Source organism: Hippoglossus hippoglossus, chromosome 6 (genome assembly GCF_009819705.1).
Source record: "Hippoglossus hippoglossus isolate fHipHip1 chromosome 6, fHipHip1.pri, whole genome shotgun sequence".
Classification (NCBI taxonomy): Eukaryota; Metazoa; Chordata; class Actinopteri; order Pleuronectiformes; family Pleuronectidae; genus Hippoglossus; species Hippoglossus hippoglossus.
Window position 1 is genome coordinate 24133465 of NC_047156.1, and position 27781 is coordinate 24161245.

The 27781-nt window shown below is 40.9% G+C and overlaps 3 protein-coding genes and 1 long non-coding RNA gene across 6 annotated transcripts; 3 read left to right on the forward strand and 1 right to left on the reverse strand.

Annotated features, from left to right (window-relative positions):
• The first annotated feature begins 2684 nt into the window (after nt 1–2684).
• LOC117763125 lies at nt 2685–8023 on the forward strand. The gene is made up of 3 exons (XR_004614121.1): nt 2685–2887; nt 5579–5686; nt 7016–8023. It is a non-coding gene; the product is annotated as an uncharacterized LOC117763125 (long non-coding RNA).
• Nucleotides 8024–8444: 421 nt separating this feature from the next.
• On the reverse strand, nt 8445–10036 carry LOC117763238 (kelch repeat and BTB domain-containing protein 13). The gene has a single exon (XM_034588199.1). The coding sequence runs from the start codon at nt 10034–10036 to the stop codon at nt 8591–8593; it is 1446 nt and encodes a 481-aa protein (XP_034444090.1). The 3' UTR covers nt 8445–8590.
• Nucleotides 10037–13193: 3157 nt separating this feature from the next.
• On the forward strand, nt 13194–18344 carry LOC117762894 (serine/threonine-protein kinase pim-3-like). Its single transcript, XM_034587619.1, has 7 exons — nt 13194–13465; nt 14265–14374; nt 15454–15504; nt 15993–16356; nt 16531–16707; nt 16887–17087; nt 17125–18344. Exons 1-6 carry the CDS (start codon nt 13408–13410, stop codon nt 17075–17077), a joined length of 951 nt encoding a protein of 316 aa, XP_034443510.1. The 5' UTR covers nt 13194–13407; the 3' UTR covers nt 17078–17087; nt 17125–18344.
• A 1914-nt stretch (nt 18345–20258) lies between these two features.
• Nucleotides 20259–27472, forward strand: ftsj1 (FtsJ RNA 2'-O-methyltransferase 1). Of its 3 annotated transcripts, none has more exons than XM_034587617.1 (11): nt 20259–20388; nt 21156–21288; nt 22294–22363; nt 22544–22646; nt 24169–24247; nt 24354–24406; nt 24474–24527; nt 25066–25168; nt 25279–25362; nt 25724–25827; nt 26778–27472. In XM_034587617.1, the coding sequence occupies exons 2-11, from the start codon at nt 21168–21170 to the stop codon at nt 26958–26960; spliced, it is 954 nt and encodes a 317-aa protein (XP_034443508.1). In that variant the 5' UTR covers nt 20259–20388; nt 21156–21167; the 3' UTR covers nt 26961–27472. The 3 variants fall into 3 exon arrangements, with proteins under 3 accessions (XP_034443508.1, XP_034443507.1, XP_034443509.1); XM_034587616.1 differs by having other exon boundaries at nt 20315–20388; nt 21151–21288; XM_034587618.1 differs by lacking the exon at nt 20259–20388 and adding an exon at nt 20390–20443.
• The last annotated feature ends 309 nt before the right edge of the window (nt 27473–27781 follow it).

Below are 27781 nucleotides of genomic sequence, written 5' to 3' on the forward strand. Positions count from 1 at the left end.
TCCCAAAAAAACAAAAATCCTCTGCCTGAACGACTACCGCCCAGTAGCACTCACCTCCACCATCATGAAGTGTTTCGAGCGGCTAGTCAAACCATTCATCACCTCCTCCCTCCCTGACTCTCTGGACCCTCTTCAGTTTGCCTACAGGCCAAATAGGTCGACTGCAGATGCCATCTCCCTCACCCTTCACACTGCCTTCTCCCACCTGGACCAGAGGGACACATATGTGAGAATGCTGTTCATTGACTACAGTTCAGCATTCAATACCATCGTGCCCCTGAAGCTCGTCACCAAGCTCAGAGACCTTGGGCTCAACATCGCCCTCCGTGACTGGATTCTGAACTTCCTGACGGGCAGACCACAAGCGGTGCGGATAGGCAGCACCACATCCTCCACCCTGACTCTAAACACCGGTGCCCCCCAGGGCTGTGTGCTCAGTCCTCTCCTGTACTCCCTGTTCACGCATGACTGCGTGGCCACCCACAGCTCCAACACCATCATTAAGTTTGCCGATGACACGACCGTCATAGGCCTGATCACCGGCGACGATGAGAAGGCCTACAGAGAGGAGGTCAGAGCCCTGACATCTTGGTGCCAGGACAACAACCTCCATCTCAACGTCAGCAAAACAAAGGAGCTGATCGTGGACTACAGGAAGAGACAAGGAGTAGAACACGCCCCCCTCTCCATCAACGGGACTACGGTGGAGCGAGTCAGCAGCTTCAGGTTCCTCGGGGTCCACATCAGTGATGACCTGACCTGGACCAACCACACAGACTCCATCAGGAAGAGGGCCAGACAGCGGCTCTTCTTCCTCCGCAGGCTGCGGAGGCTCAACATGGATGCCAGGATTCTCTGCAACTTCTACAGGTGCACCATAGAGAGCATCCTGACTGGCTGCATCACCGCCTGGTATGGCAGCTGCACCGCCCTGAACCGTAAGGCTTTACAGAGGGTGGTGAAGTCTGCCCAGCACATCACCAGGACGGAGCTACCATCCATGGAGGACCTCTACACCCAGCGGTGTAGGAAGAAGGCCAACCGGATCATTAAAGATCCCTATCACCCCAGCCATAAACTGTTCTGCCTGCTGCCGTCTGGCCGACGGTACCGCAGCATCCGGGCCCGCACCACCAGGCTCAGAGACAGTTTCATCCCCCAGGCCATAAGACTTTTAAACTCCTCCAATCTGTCATAACTCTGCACCTTAGCATATTTGCACTATTGCATATTTGCACTATTGCACACACTTGCACTATTGTTTTTCTTTTTCTTTAGGTGTATATATATATATTTTAGATATGTATATTTTATTTTAAATTTTAAATTTTGATTGAGCATTGTTATAAGAGAGCCTGTGACCCAAGCATTTCATTGCAAGCGACTGCTTAATGTTATCGTTGTGTATATGACAATAAACTCTTGAATCTTGAATCTTGAATCATTATAAGTCACATGTATAAACTACTTCCTGTCTAAACAGAGTGAGAACACACTGTAGAGCTGTTGTTTTCGGCTTGACTTCTGTCAGAATCCCCTGGTTTTCAAACTCCTCTCATAGTGTGGAGACAAGAACCAATCTCTTATACAGCAACACGTGATCCATATTTTACCATCCAGATTGCAACTGATAATACTAAGTGTCACAAAATGATTAAAATTATCGTACATCATTGACATTTTGGCATTATTGATTGTACATTATACAGAGGGCATAATTGTCGTACAAATACAAAAATTATCGTACAATCTGGCAACACTGATGTGGTTGTTCTTGTGTCCACAAATTGTCTGACTGGAGAAGTCAGGCCATATAGTTATCACTGCTTCACACAATGTAAATGGATACAGAACATTCAGTTTACCTTGTTTTGATTTTGGGTTCTGAAACCATTGAGCTCATGTTCACTGTCATATGAGCTGCAACCGCTACAAGAGAGAGCCATATTGTCTTCGAATACATTCGGTTGATACAGCAAACTGGGTGGTTTTGTTAAGAAGCCAGTAGTTAGCAATGTTAGAACCAATGCTTTGCATATTACTGTAGGCCGATGTTACAACCACATTTCTTTAAGCAGATCCTTAGTGTCTTGAATGAATTTGAAATTAATAGAGGCAATGCATGGATCATTACATTACACATTACATATTACACAACGTTCATTATCTTCAGGGTTTGACAGCGAACCCTGCCTTTAAACCGAAACATTACTGTCTCTGGACAAAAGATGGCGCCATGGAGTCAATACAACCCATAGATGAATGTATGTATGTCCAAATGTTTATTTGTTCTCTCTTGAAAAATGGGTAGGTTTCTTGTATTCATAGCATTCATAGCAAAGTAATGGTTTTGCTTTTTTTTTTAATATTCGAGGGTACTGTGTATATATATATATACACCCACAACATTAAATCAAGTAACTAGTTTTAATGTTGTAGTAGATCTGTGTATTTTCAACAGACCATGGATATAAACTAATCAGCTACTCTGTGTATGTGTATGTGTGTGTGTGTGTGTGTGTGTGTGTGTGTGTGTGTGTGTGTGTGTGTGTGTGTGTGTGTGTGTGTGTGTGTGTGTGTGTGTGTGTGTGTGTGTGTGTGTGTGTGTGTGTGTGTGTGTGTAGATATTGCTATACGCGTAATATCCCTTTTAAAGGTTTTAAAAACATAATATATTTAATATGCAAATAGTTAGTGACAAGTAAAAGCACGACCCCATGTGCCCTCTGACCTTAGATCTTTGACGACAATGGGAAGGGGAGGAGAATGTTTTTACCCGACTGAGTGGACACCAACAACCTGTTGTAGTCTGGTTTTCAGTCAGCACCAAAACATCCATCTGTCCTCTGGAGGCCCTCAAACTTTATAAGGGGCCAAAATGAAACAGGTATAGAGGTTAGAATTTCCCTCGCTATCGCTCCTCTGCTTTTAAATTTTGTTAAAACCCTCTTTGCCACCTTAAGGCCTTTTTTGAAGCCTGCATTATTCATTTATTTGTTTTACTTAGTTAATTTATTTGCAGCGTTTTCTTAATTTAAAATGTTTAACCTTCTCTGGTTTTCTGCGAGGAAGTATTTGACAGATGTGAAGTTAAATCAAAATAATGAAGATAATAAGTGTTTAAAGTAAAAATTTAGGCTGGAGGCATGGTATGGCTGCACTGCAGAATTATCTTCCTGCACTCCTGCATGATCTTCTTAATATACACAGCGTGCTCTGCTGACCTGAACCAAACTTTGGCTATAGGAGATCAGAGAACATATGGTGAAGGGGAAAATAACATAATGGTTTACATTGGGTCCCACTTCAAATATAATGGAAAACAGTGAGTTCTTATGTTGCTGGCAGAGAAATGCTGTGTCTACATTTTGGAAAGAAAGCCACAAATCTGACACCTCAAGATGCACTGTACACCTCCATGTTTCCAGTACAGAAATACTGTATGTCCAGAATGTGTTTAGCCTGCAGCACAAAGACTTGATGTAGGAAACATGCGGCCGAGTTCTGTCACAAAATCCATTTTCCAACAACTTTCAAATTGAGTTCTGCAGCAGCAGATCCTCTGAAAAGTAACAGCTACAGAGCAAAGGTATAGGTAAAGTGTAGCCTGTAGTGTTATGGTTTTACTCTGCATTCTTTTTGACCACATGCTCCACAATAACGGATACATTTGTTCAGTGTGGGTTAGTTGAGCTATTTATTTCAAACCATAACACATCAGACTGATTAAACAACCCCAGCTTCCTGCTGCCACCTGGAAGCTACAATGCTAATCACACTAATAACAACTGAATGTAAAAAAACAAACACATATTGAGACAAGATAGAGGGTCAAAGATCAGCTGTCTCCATCCCAGTGAGAAATGTGTCGAGCCACGCCTCCTCGGCTGTCGTGCCACCGCCACCCACAAACACACGCACACACACACACACACACACACACACACACACACACACACACACACACACACACACACACACACACACACACACACACACACACACTAAATCACTGACAAGAAAGCCATGTTGAAGGGAAACAGACAGAAACAGTCGTCTGCTTTAAAATATATTCATGTACTTAATATTCATGGCAATCACACATCATTGTGTTTGTATTGTTATGAGGGGTGGACTGGGTGTGGGTAGTGGGAGGAGACTTCTTTCACAACAACCAGACACAAAGGAGGGGACACCTGTTACCATCAGGACTGAGGCTGGCTTTTCTCTTCTCTCTGAAAAGGGAACAAGACTCCCTCTGAACATGGAGCTCACAGTGACACATATGTAGCTGGTTTCACTTTTGGTGAACACTGTCTGTGTTCTCTGCATTGATGGTGTTTATTAGGTAGGACAAGCAAAAGATAAACAAGACAAACCCAGGGTCAAATAAAACTCAGAAAATGAATGGGATGGTTGACATAGATTTAAAAAGAAATAGAAAACACAAATTTTACTGAAACTACTTTATACAATAAATACCCTCATAAAAACTGTTTCTGGCCCATCAGCAGTCGAACGTCTCGCCACACAAAATGCAATCATTGATACTTATTGTCGTTGGCTACTCTTTATCTACATTTACCTTCAGATGAATGCAGATAAATTAGAAAGCAGATGCTTTTGCTCTCCACACGGACTCTTTACTTGTGGGCGAACCAGAGGGAAACGTGATTGACAGAGACGGAAACTAGAAGACTTCCTGCCCCAAAATCTTGTTGCTTACCCACAGATTCTGTATATTCACATGCAGAACAGACATTAGTGTCATGAGAAGCATGAAGTCCCGTCGCCGCCATCGTATCAGGGCTTACATGGTTAATGTCCAATTTTTGTTATATCTGTTAGTTTGGTATCCATCTAAGAGCATCAAAGTTCTGATGTAAGTATAAGTACAAACAAACTTAATTAGATTACGTCATTTCCTAATTAAATAGAGGTGAAGGAGACTAATCAGATAAATCTCAGAAAAAGAGCTGATTAAGACAAAAGAAGAAGAGGAGGAGTGGAATCTCCTTATCCCCCCTTTTACAGAGAGACTCCTTGTTATGCCGACTTTGCTTGTTTACACAGAACAAAACAACGCCAGAGAGGTGGAATAATGCCACAACCTTCCCAACTTGAACAGAATGTGTTAGAGGAGCTTTTGTTAGAAATGACATGTCAACAGGATAAACCAGGAATGATATCTCCCCTCTATTGTTCTCTTACTTCATTGAATTCCAGTGTGATGTTAATTTGTAAAAAACCTACATGTGTTATTTAATTGTTAATAAGGATAGTGAGAGGTCAAGTATCAAGTGCGAGCTTGTGTGTGTGTGTGACCTATTTCCTCTGCAGTGCTAGTGGGATAAAAATACATTGGATGTAAACAGAGATCGCAAAGCATGTGTCACCTCACTGACCTCACCCTGCAGTCAAAACAACACTCATCTGTATCGGCTCATCAACTGTTTTCCATCACAGAGCTCATTCTGTTTTAAAGCTGTTATCCGTCAACTTGGAAGGTCTTTGTCCAGAAATATTACAGAAAGAAGAGCCAAACTTCACCCTTCACTTCTTCTTTTGTCTTTATCAGGTTTTGGAGGCATCAGAGATTCAGTTTGATCCAGCTCAAGCACGGATGGATTACCAACTGACTCCAGAACAAAAGATGGGAGCAGGGGTCCCTTGGTCCAGAGTAGAGGTGATTTTTTAGTCATCATAGATCATCTATGTTAAGTCAGCATAATTATTTCTTGTTTAAAAGTCAAAGAACTTGGATACGATACATGAAAAGACACAACATGAACACAGACAAACAAAACCATCACAGAGACATAAAAATAGAATATTCTATAAAAATAGATTTTAAGACTTGAGCCAAAGTACAGTCCATCGGAATTTGCATCAAAACAAGTTTATAACATTGGATTAGAAGTGCTGACTCATCCTTTTTACTAATTTATAGCTCAATCTATATTGCATTATAAATCATTAGTTTACCATATTTTGTATTAGTTATCAGCAACTGAAATGTATCAAGTGACTAAAGCTACATAGTGGAGTAAAAAGTACAATATTCAAATCCAAAATGTGTGATGAGCTGGAGTTTAAAGTAATACAGGGGCTGTTGAAACCTGCCTGTTTTTTTGCACTGATTTTATAGTCTGTGATTTTCATGAAATGAAACAGAATTTGCTTTATTACTGTTCATGTGTGTGGATTAGATATATGTTTGAGTGATTTACTGAACTGGAATTTTTTTTATTAATTGCTGGTCAGCTATTCCAGGGGTCTTTTAAACAAAATCTTCAGACCCAAGTTCATCTCTTTTCAAAAATGAAAGCTCTATAATTCTGTTCACATATAAAGCATTGCAGCAAATAAATGATCGTTGTGCTTTTTACTTTATAGAGAAATTGCTACAGGAAGTAATTTTATGAATGTTGCTGCCATGACAGAGACCAACACCTGCACTTGTATTTGTAAGTCTCCTATGGTAAAATCAAAACAATCAAATAATCCAAATTATGTGCCAGGCCATATGAATTGCTCGCAGGCGGGTTTGGAATCGGGGGCCACCAGTTGTCAGCCACTGTTGTAATTTATCTTAATTCAATTTTTATTTATATTGAACGTATCATGAGTCCAAACTGCACAAAATTCAATACTGCACTTCCTCTGGCAATTTACAATACACATGCCGAGTGTGAATTCGACAAAATCTGGTTTGCAAGATATGCTTCTACATACAGACAGTCAGAAGTTTGTGGAATTAGTCTGCAGATGGAATTAAAATCTGTATTTTAGTGAGTAAATATACTCAGTTATTCCATGTGGTCTTCAGAACAATGAGCTGCCGCAATGTCATTTGGGTTTTTTAGGTTTTGTTAAAAAATAAGTTAAAGCAGAACCTGTTAATGACGAATGCAGATCATTTCAAATGCGGGTTGAGAGTGTTCAGGGCAAGAAATCCATCAGAAAACCCTCTCATCATGTGGTCAAACACTGATAACCAGATTAATGTCCACAGATAGACACTCATCCGTCACCCAGTCAGAGCTCTGGTTCCTGGCTTCACTCCCAGACTGGAGCTGGGGGCCGTCGTCCTGAACACTGTGTCCCGGCCTGACCCCAGTCGCTCTCCTTATTCTGGGTTAGATTAAACATCGCTGACTGCTGCTGGCGTGCTGCCCAGCTGCCCATGGTGCCTGGCTCTGCCTGCCGTTATCCTCTATCATCTTCAGCAGCAGCAGCATCACTGCTCTGTGCTAACAGGAAACAGAGGCTGCTGCAAGAAACAGAGGCTCTATATGATGATGGACACTGGAGTGCACATGGCAAAGTTAGACATGAAACACACGTCACATCCTGATGATGGCTGAGGACATCATACAAGTAATCTCTTAGATTCTTATTTTCCTCTTACAATTAGGAAATGCTGAAGCACAAGTGAAGCAGAGGATCAACTGTACAACTTTGTCATGCTGCTATACAAGTGTGACAAAAACATTCAGAGGGAAAGTATTTAATTGGTTTCAGGATAATAACAGTGATGACACCACAAAAGCGAATTTATAGAGTAACTGTCATCTGAAGGGCATGACGCACTGAACTGTATTATTATTATTAATAACGATTAAATGATGTGTCAATGATAAGCTCACATCTTGATTTTGTGCGGATACGAGTCTCTCAAGAAGAATAAATGGAGCCTCTGTTATAGAGCCTAGTCTGTTTCCCTGTTAATTTGTGCTTCCCCTGCCCCATTTAAAACCCAGCCTTTCCCTCACCCCAACCACAGAGGGGAGCACTACAGGAAATACTATTTGCAGACCCTGTTGGACTTATCAGGAATGTAACCTTGCTCCCATAGTTCCCAGCAAACACCGTGGTGAGAGCATGGAGCAGAACAGTGACCACCCGCTGTTAGAGCCCCTGGTTCCAGAAGTAAATCTTCCATTTATTTTCCCATTGATGTTTCAGAAAATCCTTAAAAAAACCTGGAACCTGGAACCAGGTCGACCAGCTACAAAATGAATCAAGATTATAAAACATTTGATTCAGAGCAAAAAAACCCGAAAGGAACTACACATCCCATAAACCATAGTGTTGCACTATATTGTAGTTTGTGCTTTGAATGTATATTAATAGCATTTCAAATAGTGTATAGTGTATGTTGTTATGCTGAACAATCTGATTGTAGCCTAATACAATATTTTTGCGGATGTTGTTATCATTTCCATGGTAACAGAGAGCTCCACCAATCAAAGACAACGCTAATACACCTGAGGATTATGGGTATTTTGGTACTTCTCTTTGACTTCACAAAGAAAGTTCACAACTTTCTGTTTTTCTTAAAAAACAGTTGATGTAATACGGACGTGTGACTTCTACAAGAGCATATAATTTCACAGTCTCATAGCTTGTGGTAAGTCTACATTGGATTGTTATAATGGCTGATAATCAATGGTCAATAGAAATGGTGGAGAAAACTATGAATGTGGATATATGTATAACTATACATCTATTTAAGCACAGGTCTGTATCAAACAAATGTCTGGGTTTAAACATTTAGATTTTCCAATGAACCCCAGAGTAAATGAAGTCACTGGTGCAACATGAGCGAGTCTGGCAGATGCAGCAGAAATGTCCACATGGATCCACTTCTGGGAAAACCCTTCATCTGCCGCCGTGGCTTCCAGTTTTTAGCATCGATGGCGTACTCCAAAGTCATGCTCCTGTTGAGAGTGAACACAGAGTCACCTCTGACCACAGCAGTGAACAGTGAACCTTTGCTGTTGGCAAAGTGTCCCGGTAGGGCTGACCACTGGCCCGAGCTTATATTGTAACAGTCCATGACACATCTTAGGAAGTCATCAGATGGCCCGTTTCTCATGACGTATAAATTGTCCCTGTGGCCGACAATGCAGTGGCCATAGCTCTGATGCCTGATCAGCGTGGTAACAAGCAGCCACTGGTCTTTCGCTGACACATACTCGTAGATCTCTGTGGTCTCCATCGGCCTCCATAAACATACAAATATTCTTCTCATAGCTTTTGTGCATGCCACTCCCACCGCCGGCCGAGGTAAGTGAGCAGCAAATGTCCACCTTCCACTCTCTACATCATATGTTTCCACAGATGACATCACTGTACGCTCATATTCCCCTCCAATGGCGTAAAGACGACCATCTGCACCCACAAGGCTGAGATTGTAGCGCAGCTGTGCCGGACTGGTGATCCTGCTCCAGCTGTTGTTTTCAACACTGTAGCAGAAACAAGAGTCCACGACTTGTTTATGGACTCCAATAACTCCTCCAACGATGTAGAGTTTGTTGTCTAAAACGGTCACTCCAGCCATGGAGGTGCTGGCCTCAAGTGGAAGATCTGTTAATACTTTCCAGTTATTGGCAGTTTCGTCCAGGTAGCAGACTGTCCTGGCAGAAGCATGTACAGTTTCATCCACACCACAGGTCGCATGGGCCCCTACAGCCACAAAAACACTCGGGGTCAAAGAGTCCACATAGGAGATCAGCTCTGATGGCAAGGTTTTCCTGACCTCCACCTCTAGGTCGACATACATGTCTCGTATGAACAGTGCAGCAGCACGGTAAAGATCCATGAGGCCGAAGGTTGCAGCTGTGTGATACATCAACAAGCAATTGTCAGAGTCAATGAGGTTGATTAGGTGTTTAGCAAGCAGCGCCACCTGCAGGAAAGCAGCACATTCAATGGCCTCAACAATGTCATCGGCGTCCAGGACTGGCATTTCACCTCGTAAAACTGCCAAGGCGATAAGGAAGCCTCGAGCACGCAGGGACTTGAGATGGATTTCTTGTTGCTGACACTCCTTCATCCCAGAGCGATACAGAGCTCGAAAGTAGTCGCAACTCTGGACGAGTAACTTCTTCTCCTCGCAGAAGTGAGTGTCTCCGACCACCACGGTTAATTTAGCTGAAACGAGCCCTGGGGCAGAACACGGCAGATAACCTCCACTGTCTGCAAGGTCACTGCTGCTACAGACAGCTGATTCACTGCTGTGTGCTGACATAACTGTTCTCTGACAGTGACACTCAAGAAAATATCCTCGATTAAAATGGAATGAGAAGCTGAAACATTTCCAAAAGTCTTGAAGAACAGATGAAGAAAAGTGACCAATGCAGCAGGAAGCTGCCTCACTCTTCTGGGAGGATCAGTTGTTTCATAGCTTTCAAAATAGAAGCAGCTAAACATAGAAGAGAACAAATGACCATGTGTCACATTCATATAGTAGAGGGAAGAGCAATAGGCAAATGCAGGATTAGTGATCTGCTGTTAATTCTGCTGCAGATTTAAAGGGTCAGTTCTCCCAAATCATAAAAAAAACCTTTTCTGACTTATCTACGAGTTGGTTGATCTTCCTGATTTGGTTTGAGTTGCAGGGGGATTTGAGATGTCCAGAGGTTAGACATTTGCTTTGAACCCCAAGAGAGAGGTAAAGAAAATGTAGTTTGTTCTGCTCAGACCAAGACAAATAAACTTGGAAAAACCCTGCAACATCTCTTACTGTTGATAATCCAGAGACTAAACTATAGCTGTATCTCAATTCAGAGGCTGCGTTCTTCAGAGGCTGCATTTGAATACTGATTGCATCACAGCAGTGCAACTAGGCTGTCCTATTTCGAAGGCTCCTTCAAATGTGGCCAACAAATGTCCTCTGAAAGATGCACCCCCTGGATTGATACAGAGGTTTTGGGAACAGACTTTCTTGCAAAACGTCTTCGTTACTGTTTACTACAGTGGTTTCTAAAAGTGTGAGGATGGGAAAAGGGGCTCCAACTTTCGGACCCGACTGTATTCTGGAAGACGACTAGAGGAGGAATAGTGCCAAGGGATTCAATTATATCATCACACGGACAAATAGGTTGTATTGCAGGCAATGTATGTTGAGCAGAAAGTGAAATAAAATGAACTGTGGGAGAATAGAGGTAACTAAAATGTTTTTTTGCCTTAATAATCTGTGGCTTTGTGGCACATTTACTGGGTTCAGGGGTTCAGTGTTTCCAGAAGCACCAGGCAACCGCTCTGAGAAACCCACGGTACCTGCCCAACACCAGACAATGGACAGACACAGTTAGAGAATAGTTGGTGAAAATACTGAAATATTTAGCAGTCACCAACTCAGACCAAAGCAGAGCTAAAAAGAGACTTATGTACATTATAGGGTGGACACACACACACACACAACTCCAGTCTGGTGGATGTGACAGTATAGGCAGCTGTTTGCCCACACTTCTTGACAGGCTAATAATATGACCAATGTTTTATTTTACTACTCTGTAGCCCCCAAATGGTAAAAGGAAAAATGCATTCATACCAATATAAATACATAAAAGTAGCAAATGTACTCCATTCATCTAGTGTGACTCCTAACTTAGCACTTGTGCTATTGTCCCTGAAATAACGTGTCAACACTGAATCTTTGCCGTTATTCTTCTGAGACTGAGTCAGTGCAGCATTAACCCACAATATGGTATATCCAGAGCCTGTAGTGTTACATAAATATATTATGAACAACAACATAAGAGGATTTGAAAAAACATTTACAACACAACAAAATTTGTTCCGAGGCTGTATTTTATGTTTGCCATAGGTACAAATATCAAAGGGTTTTTAATAAAGTTGTTTTCACTTCTGGTATCTATTGCAATTCATAGACCCAACCAACATGGCTGAAAAAAACTAAGAAATTGTCTCTGTTTAGAACAGAAAACTCACCAGAGTAGTTCATGTTCATTTGAATGTTTTAAAAAACTGTAGTATCAAATATATATTATGGTACAAACTCAAAGCTCAAACTCAAATGTCTGAATAATTGGCTCATCTTGTCAGTCCACAATTAGTTTACTGCATTTCACATTTAAAATAATAGATCTGAGTTGTGGTTGGTTAACTTACAGATTGATTGTTGACATATTCTTTTATACAACCTACTGTAATGTATTTTGACTCTCCTACGTGGACGCTTTGACTTCCACATGCACCACCCTGCTGCTGGAATTACTAAACACAGTTTGGTCTAAATTGAGTTTAAGTACTTTGACTTTTGAGAACATGAAATCATAGGTCTGTATTTGTGAGCCAGTTTGAGCAGAAGGATCAAACCCACACACTGGATCAGTGATGGGTAGGGCTCTTTAGTTTCCTGTGTTTCATGCACATGGGTTAACATGGCCTTAACTCACTAAACTAAACTATTTCCATTAGGGGAAGCTGGGGCAAACACAATCAATGTGTGTGATGTATGTGTTCCTTCTGTGAGAAATGGCATTCAAGTTTCAAGTTCGTTTCTGGTCCTAAAGTGGCGATGAATTAGTATCATGTCTTAGCGGTGACTCAATATGTGGTCCCGCTGTGGCTCTGGATGAGCCAACAGTCAAATGGAAATTTAAATGATTGCGTTACATAAGTGAATACAGACCTATACATATTCCTGAGGTGATCTCACTGATCCTGAGTTAGGAGACATAGAGTAGGGATATGCAGCATTTCCCTTGATAGATTTTTGGAAACAATGATGCTGCTGACGGCCAGTGTTTCAATATAGTTTGTACAGTATCACTACGTTAAACTTTTTTGCACCGTGTAACTCAACAATTGAACCAAATTCAAATGCCTAAAACGTCATCTTATAATAAACATGCTTACAAAAAATCACCTTCTTGTGAATTGTAGTGGAGTAGAACCATAAAAAAGTAAAATGAATGTAGCCAATCTCCAAATTGTTCTTGAACACAGGATTTGAGTATATTACAGTTTCTCTGCACACCTCGATTTCAGACCTGATAGAAAACTGGACTGATCATTTGAATTTTGAGGCATGTTGGTGTAGTTCTGGATATTACTACTACTACTAATACTACTACTACTACTACTTCTAATAATATCAAGGATAAATAGAGTCATCTCCTCTACCGCAGCACAACCAGAGTGACCCTCTCTGAATCCCTCCGCCTGTGCTACTACGTAAAACTAGCCCGCGTGTTTTCCCGTTATTTACGGCTCGCCCGTTTAAACTTCAGTAGAACCCGTTACTTGTCTACACGTCACACTTAACCGGGACGTGCTGGTGTGAGAATGCAGCGACCGGTTCTGTGGCGTTATTTAATGTCTGGCGGAAGGATCTGTGTGGTGATTGTAAACATGTGCGGCGGCGGCGGCGGAGCGCGGCAGTAGAGTTGCGCGCTCCTGTGGACCGGTGACCATACCGCGGCTCGTCTTTTGTTCCGCCTGAAATGGACGAACTCTCGGTGGATTTAAACCGCGCTGTTGTCCCATTCCGCCCGTGAGAAGGGCGTGGCGGCTCCGCTGTGCTCCGTGGATCCTCACGCGGATATTTCCCCCGGGTGTGTTTTCATTAGAGTTGCAGAGGTCAGGGGCACGATGCTGCTCTCCCTCTCGCACAGCATGGATCTGCCGGCGAAGCTCCACCTGCAGCAAGGTAACGATGTGAACCACGACACCAGCCGCGTGTTGCACCGTCTCCCGTGTTTCTATGATCTTATGACTTTTGCCGTACCTCACCAAACGTCTACTGCCACTGGGTTCCATTCAGAACCAGGCCACGGCATCAGACGGGTCACATAACACACGCAGTGGCAAATCAAGCGCCATTTTCTCGTCTTTATTATTCCGCTAATAGGCATTTCTTCAAGGTAATTAGCTGAAAACACACGTTTGCTCAAATCAGTTCAGCCGATAACATGTGACGTGTCCCCTCTTCTCTGTAGAACACCTTGCACTGTGTAACATCGGTATTTTCTCCAGAGAAATGATAACAACTCTTAAATGAACACATTTTCAGTGCAGTGTTGGATGTTGGTGTGTGACCTTTAAATAATACCGCGTGGGGCCATTTTGAAAGCCGGGGGGGTCTTAAGATAATGTGTTATCTCTTAAATAACGTTTGTTAAAACGGTTGCTGTTGTTGGTCTTTATTTAACTGACGAGCTGATGGTCACCATGTTTAAACGGCCGACACAATAACAGCGGGAGTCATCTGAGGACATGGACTCGTGTTGGTGACTGAGTATTTCTTTTAAAACGTGTTAAGTGTTGCACCTGAATGTGTAACCCCTCAAAATCCAGTGTCTGTTGGCCGCTGTGTGGGGTTTGGTCCTCTGCTGAACACACAGCGGCCAACAGACACTGGATTTTGAGGGGTTACACATTCAGGTGCAACACTGCGTCTCCACAACTGAACAATCTGATTAATCCTAATTTGTTCCTGTGTTTTGTAGCCAAAGCGGAGAAGCAGCCATTCGAGAAGCTGTACCGGCTGGACTCGGTGCTCGGTACCGGAGGGTTCGGCACCGTCTACTCTGCTGTCCGCCTGGCCGACGGGCTGCCGGTAAGAGCAGGGAGCCGCTTTGTTTTGGTCCCGGCACATGGCCGCGGTTCACAGCGTCAGGCTCACACTAAAGAGAGCGGCCGCATATCCGGCTTCAGCCTTCAAAATAAAACTAGCGCTTACATTTTCAAAAAAATATAGTCATTAGTCAAATGTTTAAATATTCATTTTTCTGAGACCATAACAAAAATTATTGACTCTGGATACACTAGCTATCAATCCAACCACGGCATTACTCTTTATATTTATTAAGAATGCAACCAATAATTATTCTCAACGTTAATTAATCAATTATTTTATGGATTAGTTGTGAAGGAATAGTTAATGAATAAACAATTCCCATCACAAATGTTTACAGGACATGGTGAAATAGTGAGATTGATCATCAGGCTTGAGACGCATTATATCACAACATCAGTGGAGTGTCACCCCCAAGAATGTGCTTTGATTTATTCAGTTTACTGTAACATGTAACGTCTGTCTTCAGTCCACTAATGTACCTCTGGCCATCTAATCAAAATCTGCACTGTTGTGATGGTTTTCATAATTGGCATATTTTTTTTAGGTAGTCAATGAAGTACTGGGATTGTTTTCTGTTATTTAAAACTGCTGGTCTGTAATTAGTCATCTCGTTATAAGTTGTGCTTTTATTTTGAAGGCCGTTCCAATTCCCTGTACTTCCTGTTTCATTGTTGTCAGCTGAGCAGCTTGAGGCGGTGCATGCTGTCTGGCATGTGGTCTTTGTTTTCACAAAGAAAGTAATGATCTCTTCATCTCTCCTGTCTACACATACTGAAATACCTTTTCACCTAGGTTTTTTGCCTTCGGGAGCAGGAAGTAGTAATGTTAATACTAATAGGTGGTTGGGAAACCATGTTTATTCATAAATAAAGAATCAAATTTAAAGACGGAGGCAGCTAACTCAAAGTTTCATGTTGCTGTTCACACACATATTGTATTCCAGCTACTGTTATGCTTTATAGCTGCCTTTTATTCTGTGTTTTTGTATAGCAACACAATTCTACCCTGTTGTATTTAATTGTATGTAGGCTGTGCAGTAATTTTGTGTTTCCATGCAGGTGGCGGTAAAACATGTGTGCAGGGACAGAGTGACTGAGTGGGCCACCTTGGTGAGATTTACATGTCTTTATGTACAAATCAGCAGTTTTATAGAAATTTTCTGTAAGTTGTTAAAATAGCTTAGTTTGTTAGTCCTTTATTAATCTCCCTGAAATCACGTTCAGTAAACATTATGGACACAGTTTAAACTATTTGCATAGCCAAATTAGTTCCTGATGAACACATTTTAAATCTAGCAAAAATCCTCAAGGTTCATTTTGAAACGTGACAGAGTTTCCAAGCTCAGTTTGAACATACACTGCAGCGAAGGTAAACCTAAAATATCTTATGATCCAATTGAGTAATTAGTATTTATAATCAACCAGCAGAGCTCATACAGTAGGGTTCTCTTCAATGTCCTTGCAAATGTAAAATAAGCTTCTGTTAAATAAAACACTTTGAAATTGTTGACTTCTACTATGATTATCTACTGTAAATTGGATTCCAGTTTTTCAGAAGAATTGAGAAAACAAATGCTTTCTTTCTCATATGTTCTCAGTGTGGCGCTGTGGTTCCCCTGGAGATTGTGCTGTTGCAGAAGGTGGGTGGGGCCTTTGGCGGCGTGGTGCGTCTGCTGGACTGGTGGGAGCGGGTCGACGGCTGGTTGATGGTGATGGAGCGTCCCGAGTCAGCACAGGACCTTTTTGATTACATCACGGAGCGTGGCGCGCTGGATGAGGCGGAGGCCTGTGGCTTCTTCCTGCAGGTGCTGGAGGCGGTGCGTCACTGCTACACTTGCAGTGTTGTCCACCGAGACATCAAGGATGAAAATCTGCTGGTGGACCTCAGGACCGGACAGATCAAACTTATCGACTTCGGCTCTGGGGCCCTCCTCAAAGAAACCGCCTACACCGACTTTGATGGTGAGTCTGCTCATCTAGACTGACAGGCCTAATCATTGTGTTGTACTGTTGTACTATAACAGGCCTGATAAACACTCATTATCAGGCCCGTTTACTGTAGAAATGTAGAAAATGTAGAAAACAATATAAAGGTGTTTCATATTATCTAAAATAGCTGATGACTCCTCCCTTCAGGTACACGGGTGTACAGTCCTCCGGAGTGGATCCGGTTCCGCCGGTACCATGGCCGCTCGGCCACCGTCTGGTCGCTTGGCGTGCTGCTGTACGACATGGTGTGTGGGGATATCCCCTTCGAACAGGACGAGGAGATCCTGAGAGGACAGATCTTCTTCAGACGCAAAATCTCCACAGGTCAGTCGTAGTCTTACACTGGTTCTGGTTTTAGATTGAAACTGTATGTGGCTGTAACTATTTCTATTCTCTATAACTAACCGAAACACTACATGGTACAAAGTATTTGTTCGTTTTTTCTATAGTGCTGCAGTGTGTTTCCTGCTATTTTTCTTCACCTCCTTGTTTTTCTGTCACAGAGTGCCAGCAGCTGATTGGCTGGTGTCTCAGCCAGCAACCATCTGACCGGCCAACCCTGGAGCAGATCCTCCTCCACCCCTGGGTGACCAGCAGCGATGGTCAGCAGACAGACGGCATCATCACGTTTCACGCCATTACAGCTGACTCCTCATCTCCCACATCCTCTTCCTTGAGCCAGCTGAGCTCCTGATTGGTCAGTGGGACGCTTCCAAGGGGCGCGACTTGGACTTGATCGACACCTGTTTTCAGTTTCAGTTACCTCGTGATTTTGGCGTTGCTGCTCCAAGGAAGTGTTGTGTGGTGATGGAGCCACTAATGGTCTCAGTTCAGGTTCCAGTTGACTCTTTGCTGCTCCACAGCACCCCCTCCTGATCAAACTACAAAGCAGCTGCTATAGATCCTTTTTTTCCATCCAGTGATGCTGTTTGAGTGCCTTGACTTCAAAAGCTGCTGCGGGTGGAATAGTGAGGGAAGTGTTCCAAAGAGTTTTCATGGTTAGAATGTGAATTCACAGAAGAATTCAGTCAGATTATTTTCCACTGAAAAAAACTTGACTCAATAATTCTATAACTACAATGTGGGGTCTCATTGCAACAACAGGACAAAGGTGAACACACCTGAAATGTTGTAATCATTGATTGATTAGTCTATAAAATATCAAAAAAAAATGCTGAACACATTTTCATCACAATGAGTCTCAAGAGTCCAAATTTTGAACTTTTACTGTACAGTGATATTAGAAAAGCAGAAACTTCTCCTGTGGGAGAAGCTGAAGCTCAAGAGTGAACATGGACTCTTGCTTGAAACTTTACTTAAATAATAAATCACATCAACATTGTGACTGATAATTTTGTATTGACTAATCAATCAATTGACTTTATTGTTTCAGCCCTAATTATGTGTTGCATCTCAAGTCCAATGCGGTCAGAGCGGTCTTTGAGGAATAGTTTGGAAAATATGATTATTTGCTTTTTGCCAAGTGAGAGGATTGATGTAACTGTCATGTTTGTGCAGAAAACATGAATCTATTGCGAGCAGCCAGAACCAAACCATCCAAACAGTTGGAAGTTTTACAGGGAGTTATTTGCTCGACTATTACTTGGCTGTGAGCAGTTTCCAGGCAGGTCCTGAACAAGAAATTTAGTGGCTCATAACCCCCCGTAAAATGACGACAGCAACCTATTCTTCTGTTGTTAAATTGCTGAAAGGGAATTTGGACATGTCCTAAATGCACTTGTTCTATTTGGTTGCTTAGGTTGTTAAACTAGAGCCCATAATGAGTTCATCTTCAAGTGTAGGAGGTGCTGGTTGTAACATGTTACCTGTATTGTTGAGCGGTTTCCCCTCCATTTCCAGACAACCAGCTGCTGGTGGTAGCCTCACACTTGGCTCATCAGTCGTCTATTATAAGTAAGTGAACAAGCATATATCCCAAAAAACGTTTCCAAAAATATTTCTGTCCACCCACTTCACACCACCAAGGTGTGCGGTGAACTGGGCAAACAGTCCTCTCCTGCTGATGTCGTGGAATACTTGATCACACACACGCGCCTCTGAAAGGCTGGGCCTCGTTGACTCAGTTTTAATACCAAAATACGATTTTTTTGATACTTAAATTTTCTTCATGTAATAAACATCCTTTAGTGTTTACTCTGTCTGAACAGAAGCAGGCGAGAACAGCAGTGTGAAACACATCAGGAAATGTCCGATAAAAGAAATAATTCTGACCCAGTCTTCACATCCTGCTGCTCTTCAGGTTAGCTTCAAGCTTAAGAAGGGGGCAAGACTTCATCTCAACAGGTTTGATTGTGTTCTCTGTTTTGTTTTATTTCAGTCAAGCAGGTATCCATACAGTTTGAAAGTTTAAAATGTTTTTGATGTCAGTGCCACAGCGGAGACATGTTTTTCTGTTAAACTATTTCACACTTTTCACAAGGTTCCATCACCTATTGTTTTCTTTTTCTCTGTCTCTCTCTCTCTGTCGGGTGTCCCCGTCAGCTTGTCTGACTTATGTTCTGAAAACATTACATCCTCCTTCTTCTCTCTCACCCTTCGTCTCGGGGTGTAAAATGCACAGTCAATGCAAATACTCAGTTTATTTTTGTTTTAAATATGTTTAGTTTTTTATATGCATATTTTGTACATTTAGTGCTTTTTTTATTTATTTACTGAGACATTCCTCATAATGTGTTTATTTATTTATCTTCAGTTTTTTATTAAATGTTTTGTATTTTGTTTTTGCGCTACCAAACGAGGAAAAAGTCTGTCAGGTTTGAGTGTTCTCATGTTAAGTTTAAAGGTTTGAACTTATTCTCATTTCATGTGTTTGTTGCTGTTTTGAATGTAAAATTGACAGGGAAAAAGTATTTTTTCATGGAATTTTGTCAAATTAAACCTTTTGTATATAATTGATTTTCTGTGTGATGTCTCCGCTCTTCTCAGACTCTAAACTCTGCACCAACCACATGACTAAAAAATAGCCTCAGAATAAATGAGCTTCTTCGAGAGACACTGATACAAGAGGAAAATACAAACATCTGGAGAACTTAATGTTGTGATCGAAATAAAATGAACTGGAAAAATACAGAGAAGATTTCCATTAAAATAACTTGTCAGAATCTTTGAATTGTAAAAATCAGGAAGTACTCTCAATTATTGGGTTTAGACTTGAGTAGACTTTGGATAGTTTCTTTATTTTTATTCTATATACCTTTTGTAGTTATCTTGTAAACAATAGTTTTGGTGGAAACAACCAGTGGTAAAACAAACAGTTTAGAAATACTTGACTCCTACATATTAAACATGTTAAGTCTTTACTGATGTATTAACATTAACAGGAGTCAATATGCAAATAGGTCTTTTTCCCAATAATATCAAATAATGTTACAGATAATTTAATGAACTATGGATGCATTTGTTTAAATGTTACAGCTGGTAAAGGTTAAGTACTCAATATTCTGTTTGTCATTACATCATAAATTATTTGTTGATTTATATATTGCTTTCATAATCGAAGTCTGTTAAATAAATATAGGGGAAGTGTAAAATACCACAAAAAGAAAGCACTCAAGTAATATTTTAACAAAATAATTTGTCTTTGTATTAAAATATAACAATCCATATCGAGTTTATCGTTTTTTTCTGTCTGCAAGTATTTTCATTTAAAATAAAATGATTCTGGCGTGTCTCTTTTGTTTGTCGCTTTAATAAGGAGACATAACAAACATAGTAAATCTTTTAGCGACACCGTGTGGCTAATCTGAGAAACTATATTAATACACCACGTTATGTATAGAAATAAATTGCGGCTAAAAATACATATGTATATACATTGATAGTCTTGGTGTCATCTTAATGTTTAAATAATATTAAAAAAAAGATAAACATTCTTTTTTACGCAGAGTGCTGGGTTCGTGTGTTTGCGTCATTTTGAACAGGCGCATTGGGAATACCCTTCACTACAGGTCCTTCCATTATCAACATCAGGCCAACACGTGAACAGTGAGTGGAAATGTCTCTTAAAGTCTCTGTAAATGAGAAATAATGTTATTATTCGGTCTGCTATTTATTACAATTATGTATTTATTTATTTTAAAGAGTCGTGCCTTGACCTAACATCAGGCAAAAAGCTCAGACAGCGATGAAATCTGTCGTTTCTTGTGCACTCCACACCAAACTCTGTTTAAACATTGAACTAAGACATGGTTAACAAGTGTGAGGCACGACATGTGTTCAGTGAATCCTAACTAAATACATGTTTACATTCAGAAAAGTGTGTTCTTCAATTCGGCAAATAAACAATAAGGCAAGCATCGCTTGTTTGTGTAAAATCTTGACTCGAGTAGGTTTACTCTGTTAATCCATTCAACTTTACAACAAGCGAATGAGGTAATGATCAGTTTCACGTTATAATAAGAGAAGTGTTATATTTGTATTACAGTAAAAGTGTGTTGTTAGAACGTGATAGGTTTCTATGTCGTAATAACGTTACTTTTTTTTCCTTGAACAGTTTTATATCATTATTAATTACTCTTTTTCTTTCTGTTTATTATTTTATACATTTTTTACATTAAGTCTGAATAAATAAAAACAGATGAGACATCAGTCAGGTTTTAGTACAATCATGACCTGAAGCCCTAAAATGCTTCAGATGGCAGAGTGGTGTTTCACATTATATATTATGTCATAGCTGTAAGACCTCTGAGAGAAGACACTGGAGGAAAGGAGGCAGGTGTGTAACAGGTGCTGTGTGTTTTCTGTCAGAGGAGTTGGAGGTGACGATGGGTCGCTCCTCCAAAGACAAGCGGGACATTTACTACCGTTTGGCCAAGGAGGAGGGCTGGAGGGCGAGGAGCGCCTTCAAGCTACTGCAGCTTGACAACGAATTCAACCTGTTCACAGGTGAGACCCAGAGACCAACAGATCCCTGTCCTAACACACAGCTGCCTCCCGTCCGGCTGTCAGTACAGACCACTGGAACCAAGGGTCCTACAGAAAGATTTGAAAATGCTGCTTATATGTGCAGAAATGAAATCTTACACAGAAACGACTGAGCAGTTAAATCTGCCCTTACTTGTCTTCTTTCAGTGGATAAAAAAACTAAACAGACTGAGGACTCCAACAATTGTTGATCTGTCGTACAAATAGCCTGGTTCCTGTGCTGAGTCTCGACTGCAAAGGAGGTTATTTTTAGACTCTGGTACAGATCTCTAATTGAGGGACTTTTTCTTCACGTTCTTTAACATCGTGACATTGGGTGTTTTTCAACATTTTCGTGGATTTCTCAGAATAATTGATTGACAAAATCAGACCCATTATTGCGTGAAATTTGCTGCAGTTCCGGTTGTAGTCCATGTCCTTGTTTTTGTTGTGTTTGCTCGAAAACTCTGATGTGGTCGTCAAACGTTTGGCTCAGGCTCAGGCTTTAATAAAATACATATGTACACTTTCTTAGTAAAGAGGAAGTGATATGTCCTGTTCCCAGTGATCCTTCCTTCTGCAAATTGACATCCAAGTACTCCTAGTAGCTGGAAGCTAACAATACCTTCAATTTCACACATTAAAGAAATCTTAATCATAAAAAGAATGTGACAGAGAAAAATAGAGAGAGAGCAAGAGTCAAAGCATATTTATTGATAGAAACATGGCTGAAACTAAACCTTAACTTTCTTTCAGTTATTATTTGATGTAATTGAGAATACATATCTGGCTTATTAGTAAAGTTTATGGTGTACACTCAAAACTGGAGTTCCAGCAAACAGTGCCAAACAGAATGACAGCTGTCAGTGTCTAAATGAAGTGTCCAACATGGGTTGACTTGGACAAAAAAGTGCCTGTCCCTGCCTGTATGTTCCGCTGTCTTTTAACAAATGTCTGATTGATTTTGTTTGTCTCTTTCTCTGTCAGGTGTGAACAGAGCAGTGGATCTGTGTGCAGCTCCTGGCAGCTGGAGTCAGGTCCTCAGTCGGAAACTCAGGTTCTTACCAAATTAACATTCTTATATTCACCTGGGCAGAAATCCTCTATGTGGCAACAATTTCATTGAATGGATTTTAATGAAATTGTAAAAACAGTAAAATGAAAGAGTTGATGAAATGAAATTGATCTTAATAATACAATAGTTTAACAATTTACACTTAATTGTTTTTCTACTCAGAGGTCGGGAGGAGAAGGATGAGGAGGTGAAGATCGTGGCGGTGGACCTGCAGGCCATGGCTCCTCTCTCAGGAGTCACTCAGATCCAGGGAGACATCACCAAGGTGAGGAGATGAGTCTGAGAGTCATTTTCCACTTCAGCAACATAATGAAATATGATGTGTCGCCATTGTTATTGGCTCTTCATGTGTTTCTACTGCTCATGTTTCCCGCACTAAATCTTTGCTTTTCTCAGGAGGTGATACTCAATCCAGTTTCAGAGATAGTTTTAGGGTTCATTGTCATTTTTGATTGGATCTTTGATGAGACTCCATGGAGCTGTTAAAAGTGTTGTTGTGGATGCTGAAAAGGTTGAGGTGGTACAGTTTTGACCATAAGTTTGGAAATGGACACATTTCCCTACCGGCTTTGGCCCTTATCACCAAAGACTTTCTTGACATCTCCGTTGGTGTCTTCTCTGTGTATGGCACCGCTTTTTCATCCTGAGATGTTTGTATTCTTTTTTTATTTTTATTTTGCAGTTGTTGCGTGTTAGAAAATGTATTAACCCACCCACTGCTCAGATTGAATCCTGTGGAGAAGTTTTTACTAGGGGGCTGACAGGAAAACGTTTTGACAAAGTCCATAGCCTTTCACTTGGACATCTGCCCCCCCTACCAACAGATCATTGTCTGTTTTTTTAGTGGAATCTATTCTTCCCTCTGTGCAGTGCTTCAGTGGCCGCAATGAATATGTCCAATGTTTAAGCACTGGCAAATTCATGAAATAAAGGCTGAATTTAGGAAAGGCTCATTTTTAAACAGACTGAAGAGTCAATTCTTCAAACAGTTTCAGTTCAGTTTCTGTGGAGTCTCTCCTGCCAGCCTCCAAGTAAAAACGTTGGCTAATGGTTGAATGAGACCTTGTGAGACATCAGCAGGAGATTTTCCGGAGGATTCACAGTGAGCAAGTATACAAAAATCTCAGAATGAAAAAGAGGTGTCATACATGTCAGAAGACGTCAACCAAGATTTCATTTTGGAAAGACAATGAGATTTGAGAGCTTTAGATGATGCGGGCTGTCGATGTGCTGGAAACAAAAACATCTGATCCCCGTTGTGGATCTCCGTTATTTTACGTCCTGCCTCCTACAGGACTGCTGTGTTCTTCATAGTAAAAGGCAACCTCTGGAGACAGTCCAGACCCCATTGTCCAGATGTTTTCCAGAGTTCATGTCTAAAAACGGCTTTGTGCTAATTGAATGTAGCTGTTTTGGAGAAAAACCTGATTCACTTTCACACACTACCTTTGCAGAAACAAGACATTCAAAGAGTTGTTCTTTGATGCAACATTTAGAATTTAAGTGTATAATTTAATTGAAATATTTCAACTCTGTCATAATAGAAAAGTAAAAGATCATAATTCTGCAGTGGAGCAAATTGAAAAAGTGGTTTGACTTGTTGCACAGTGATTTGAGTTTTTGTGGGCTCCAGCAGGGACATGGGTTCAGAGTGAATGTGATACAAATTCATGATAACATTCAGACATTTTTGAATGTCTGAATTCTGAAATGTCCCAGTTTGTAAAACAGAAGGGGAAACTCACTGCAGAGCTGCCACATGAACTGTGTCGTCCTCTTCCTCTCAGGTGTCGACAGCTCAGGAGATAATCCGTCACTTTGAGGGGCAGCCGGCCGACCTCGTGGTGTGTGATGGAGCCCCAGACGGTGCGACCCTCCCACTTGTCCTCACCTGGTCTCAAGTCTCCTGTGTCTCCCTGTTGTATTGTTGTTATCAAACTCTCAGGAATGATTTCCTTTTGTGTTTCCACAGTAACGGGTCTTCACGATGTCGATGAGTACATCCAGGCTCAGCTCCTATTGGCTGTGAGTATAGAGGTGTCTTTGTATTAATCATTGTGTGGCATCCTGCTGACATCTGCTTGTGTTTCAGGCTCTGAATATCACCACTCACGTCCTGAAACCTGGAGGAACATTTGTGGCCAAAGTGAGTCCAACTTTTATTCATTTAATGTATTAGCTATATGTTTAGATGTATATTTAGCCATTCTTAAGAGGATGACCTCTAGAGGATGTCCGGAGAATTGGGACCAGACTTTCTGAGTTTTCTTTTCACACACTAACACACAGCAGGAGATTCTCCGCTGTTACGCGTTCACAACAACACAGAAATTTCATGTCTAATTAAGAAAATTGTAAAGTCTTTCTGTGTCTGATTTGTGCTTTTCTGGCTTTTGTGAGTCATAGCAGACACTCAATGACACTAGTATTGCTTTGGTAGTCGGTGTTACTGGTGTCACCAGTTTTCAAACTTAAACGGGCCCAGCAGCGTTTCCAAACTCAATTTTAGATTTCAGAGTAGTGTAGGCGCCTGGTGTCTCAGGGGCAGAGTTGATTTTCAAACTAAAAGTTTATTATGGATGTAGCCTGAGAAACAGGTTGGTGCAGTGGTGCATTGTGTGCTGTGGACATCATATCTCCTTTCAAATGAGACTGTTAACCCCATCCTGTGCTGTGTGTCTCAGATCTTCAGAGGTAAAGATGTGACGCTGCTGTACTCTCAGCTGAAGATCTTCTTCAGTGGTGTGACCTGCGCTAAGCCTCGCAGCAGCAGGAATTCCAGCATTGGTGAGCCACCGCCACTGTTGATCAAACACAAGTAAAAAACTGAATTTTCCTCATTCATAGACCCATGATGTTTGCATGAAATCTGTCTATCTCTGTCTGTGTGTGTGCAGAGGCGTTCGTAGTTTGTCAGAATTACTCTCCTCCTGAAGGTTACGTCCCCAACATGTCCAACCCTCTGCTGGATCACTCCTACGGTAACGATGAGCCCTTTTTCAAATTAGGTCTTTTTCTACATACATACTTCCAGAAGAAAACAACCGGCATTAGCCTCGACTACCAGTGAAGAACACAAGCATTGCTGACCCTGTTGTCTTTGTTAACAGCTGTTGTGCAGTTAAATTCAGCATTTTACAATGATGCACCTGTTTACATGTGTAAGAGACGAGCTACTATTCAAGCAATTCCTGTGTATGTTGGCATTTGCATGCCCAGGCTATGTGAAATGTCACATGATTAGCATTTTCAGGTGTGTTAGCATGGAAGGGGATTGAAACTGACGCGGAGCCAAAACACTCATGCCTCTTCTAACTCTGGGTTCTGGTCTCTGTCCATCAGATGTGGACTTTAACCAGTTAGAGGGTCCAAACCGTGTCATTGTTCCCTTCCTGGCATGTGGTGACCTCAGCGCCTTTGACTCAGACAGAACCTATCCTCTGCAGGTGAGGAGACGAAGCTTTAACCTGCATGTTCACACTGAGTCATGCTGAACAACTGGAACATGGAGCAAGATTTACTCATTTCATTCATATTGTAACAGTTGTTATTCCAGTTTCAGTGTGATTATAAGTGTTTAATTGTAATAATAATACATATTATAATAATTTGAATGATTTTTGTTTTGATATTATTACTCTTAGTTTTTAAGTATCATTAATTAACCATGACCAATTATGTAGTTGTGTGGATTTTCATGGGATAATGAATGGATAAATGAACTGATGTTTTTTTCTAATTTATTAAAATATTTTAGGTAAAAACTAAACATTTTCACTTAAGGAGAAAAAATTGCCAAATTACAGGGATTTAGAGGGAGTTGATGTAGATGAAGCCCTGATTTTGTATTTAAATTAAAAGATAAAGATCTTTTCAGGTGCAAAATAAGGGATTGCCTGCAATGTTATTCAGAGAATTTTACCTCTTAAAAACTCCTAATTTAAGCTGACATTAGGTGGGAGGAAGGGTGCACACTGGACAGGTCGCCGTGTATGACAGGGCTGAAAAATAAGCATTCACACTTACATTCACACCTACAGGCAATTTAAAGTCTCCACTTGAAGCATTTCTGCTGTTCCACTGTGCTGCCCAATTAAAATGCATTTAAATTTCATTTTACAGTTTAGTAAATTGTAAAAGTTGTGTCCAGTAGTTAAAGTGAATGTGGAATTAAACATCCATGAAATTGACATTATTTTTTGCTGAATTGTTTTTCAAAGCTCTTAAACAAACAAGGTTTTCCAATTAAAATAACAACATATACCGATCATGAGTGGACTTTAATGTTTAAGTCATGCACTCATTAAAATGAGGGTGTACAGCCTTTTGAATTGATGATGTATTTTATGTAAAAATGCTTTTTCACACAAACACTCTGCCTGTCTTCTTTCTTCAGCTGGATTCTGATAAACAGTACCAGTACACGCCCCCCACTCAGCCGCCCATCTGCCCCCCCTACCAGCAGGCCTGCCACCTCCGCAAAAACAACATGCTTTCCAAAGAGGACGCTCTGTCCGTCTGTCCCAACCAGAGTCGAGACGAGACAGAGCCACCGGCCGATGGACTTCAGTTTAAATAATGTGTTCAGTACAATGCTGTGCAGAAACTGTCAGCCTGCTGCAGTATACCTTCCTACTTTCACTCTGTGTGCTGTGCGAGGCTCAACATGCTGTGGATCTCTGTACCGGCTGTTTGTTCAATCAGGAGTTAGTTTTTATTTTTTCCTCTGGTTTTATCTAGATCGCTTCGTGACAGGTCCCTTATCCATCAGGCTGACTAATTGTAAACATTTTATGTTCAAAGTTTACATTCATTTTAAGAGTGACTAAATTCTGAATAATGTACTGTCTCTATAACACATTATAGTGTTCATAACACAATCTTGGTTATGATCAAAAGCTCCTTACTCGGAAACAAAAAGAACCCATCAGGTTTTGGTCTTTAGACCTTCATCATTCATCATCATTCTTACAAACAAACCAGTCTTTACCTTGTCAACAGTAACTCTGCCTGTCTGATAACCATAACTGTGTTTTTATATTGAGTGCATTAAAAAGGTGAAAAAAATAATATATAAAGATATTTGTGCTGAAATTCTTTGAGCTATTGACCATTTATAAGCCTAATTAAAATAAGGAAACAGTAAAAGTAGAAGTAAACACTTTTTCTCTAGATACTTGAAGTCTACAAGAGAACTCACCAAAGTCCACATGAAGGTACTTCTTCTGAGCTTTAAAGAGCCTTAAACTTATGAATTGGTTGCCCTTTACACAAGATACGTTTATGTATATTGCACCACTTAGACAAGTGCTTTACAAGGACATAAGATACTTACAAAATTGCATTTAAAAGACATGAAAACAAGCAACGACATCAACAAAGATGAAGATTACATGGTTG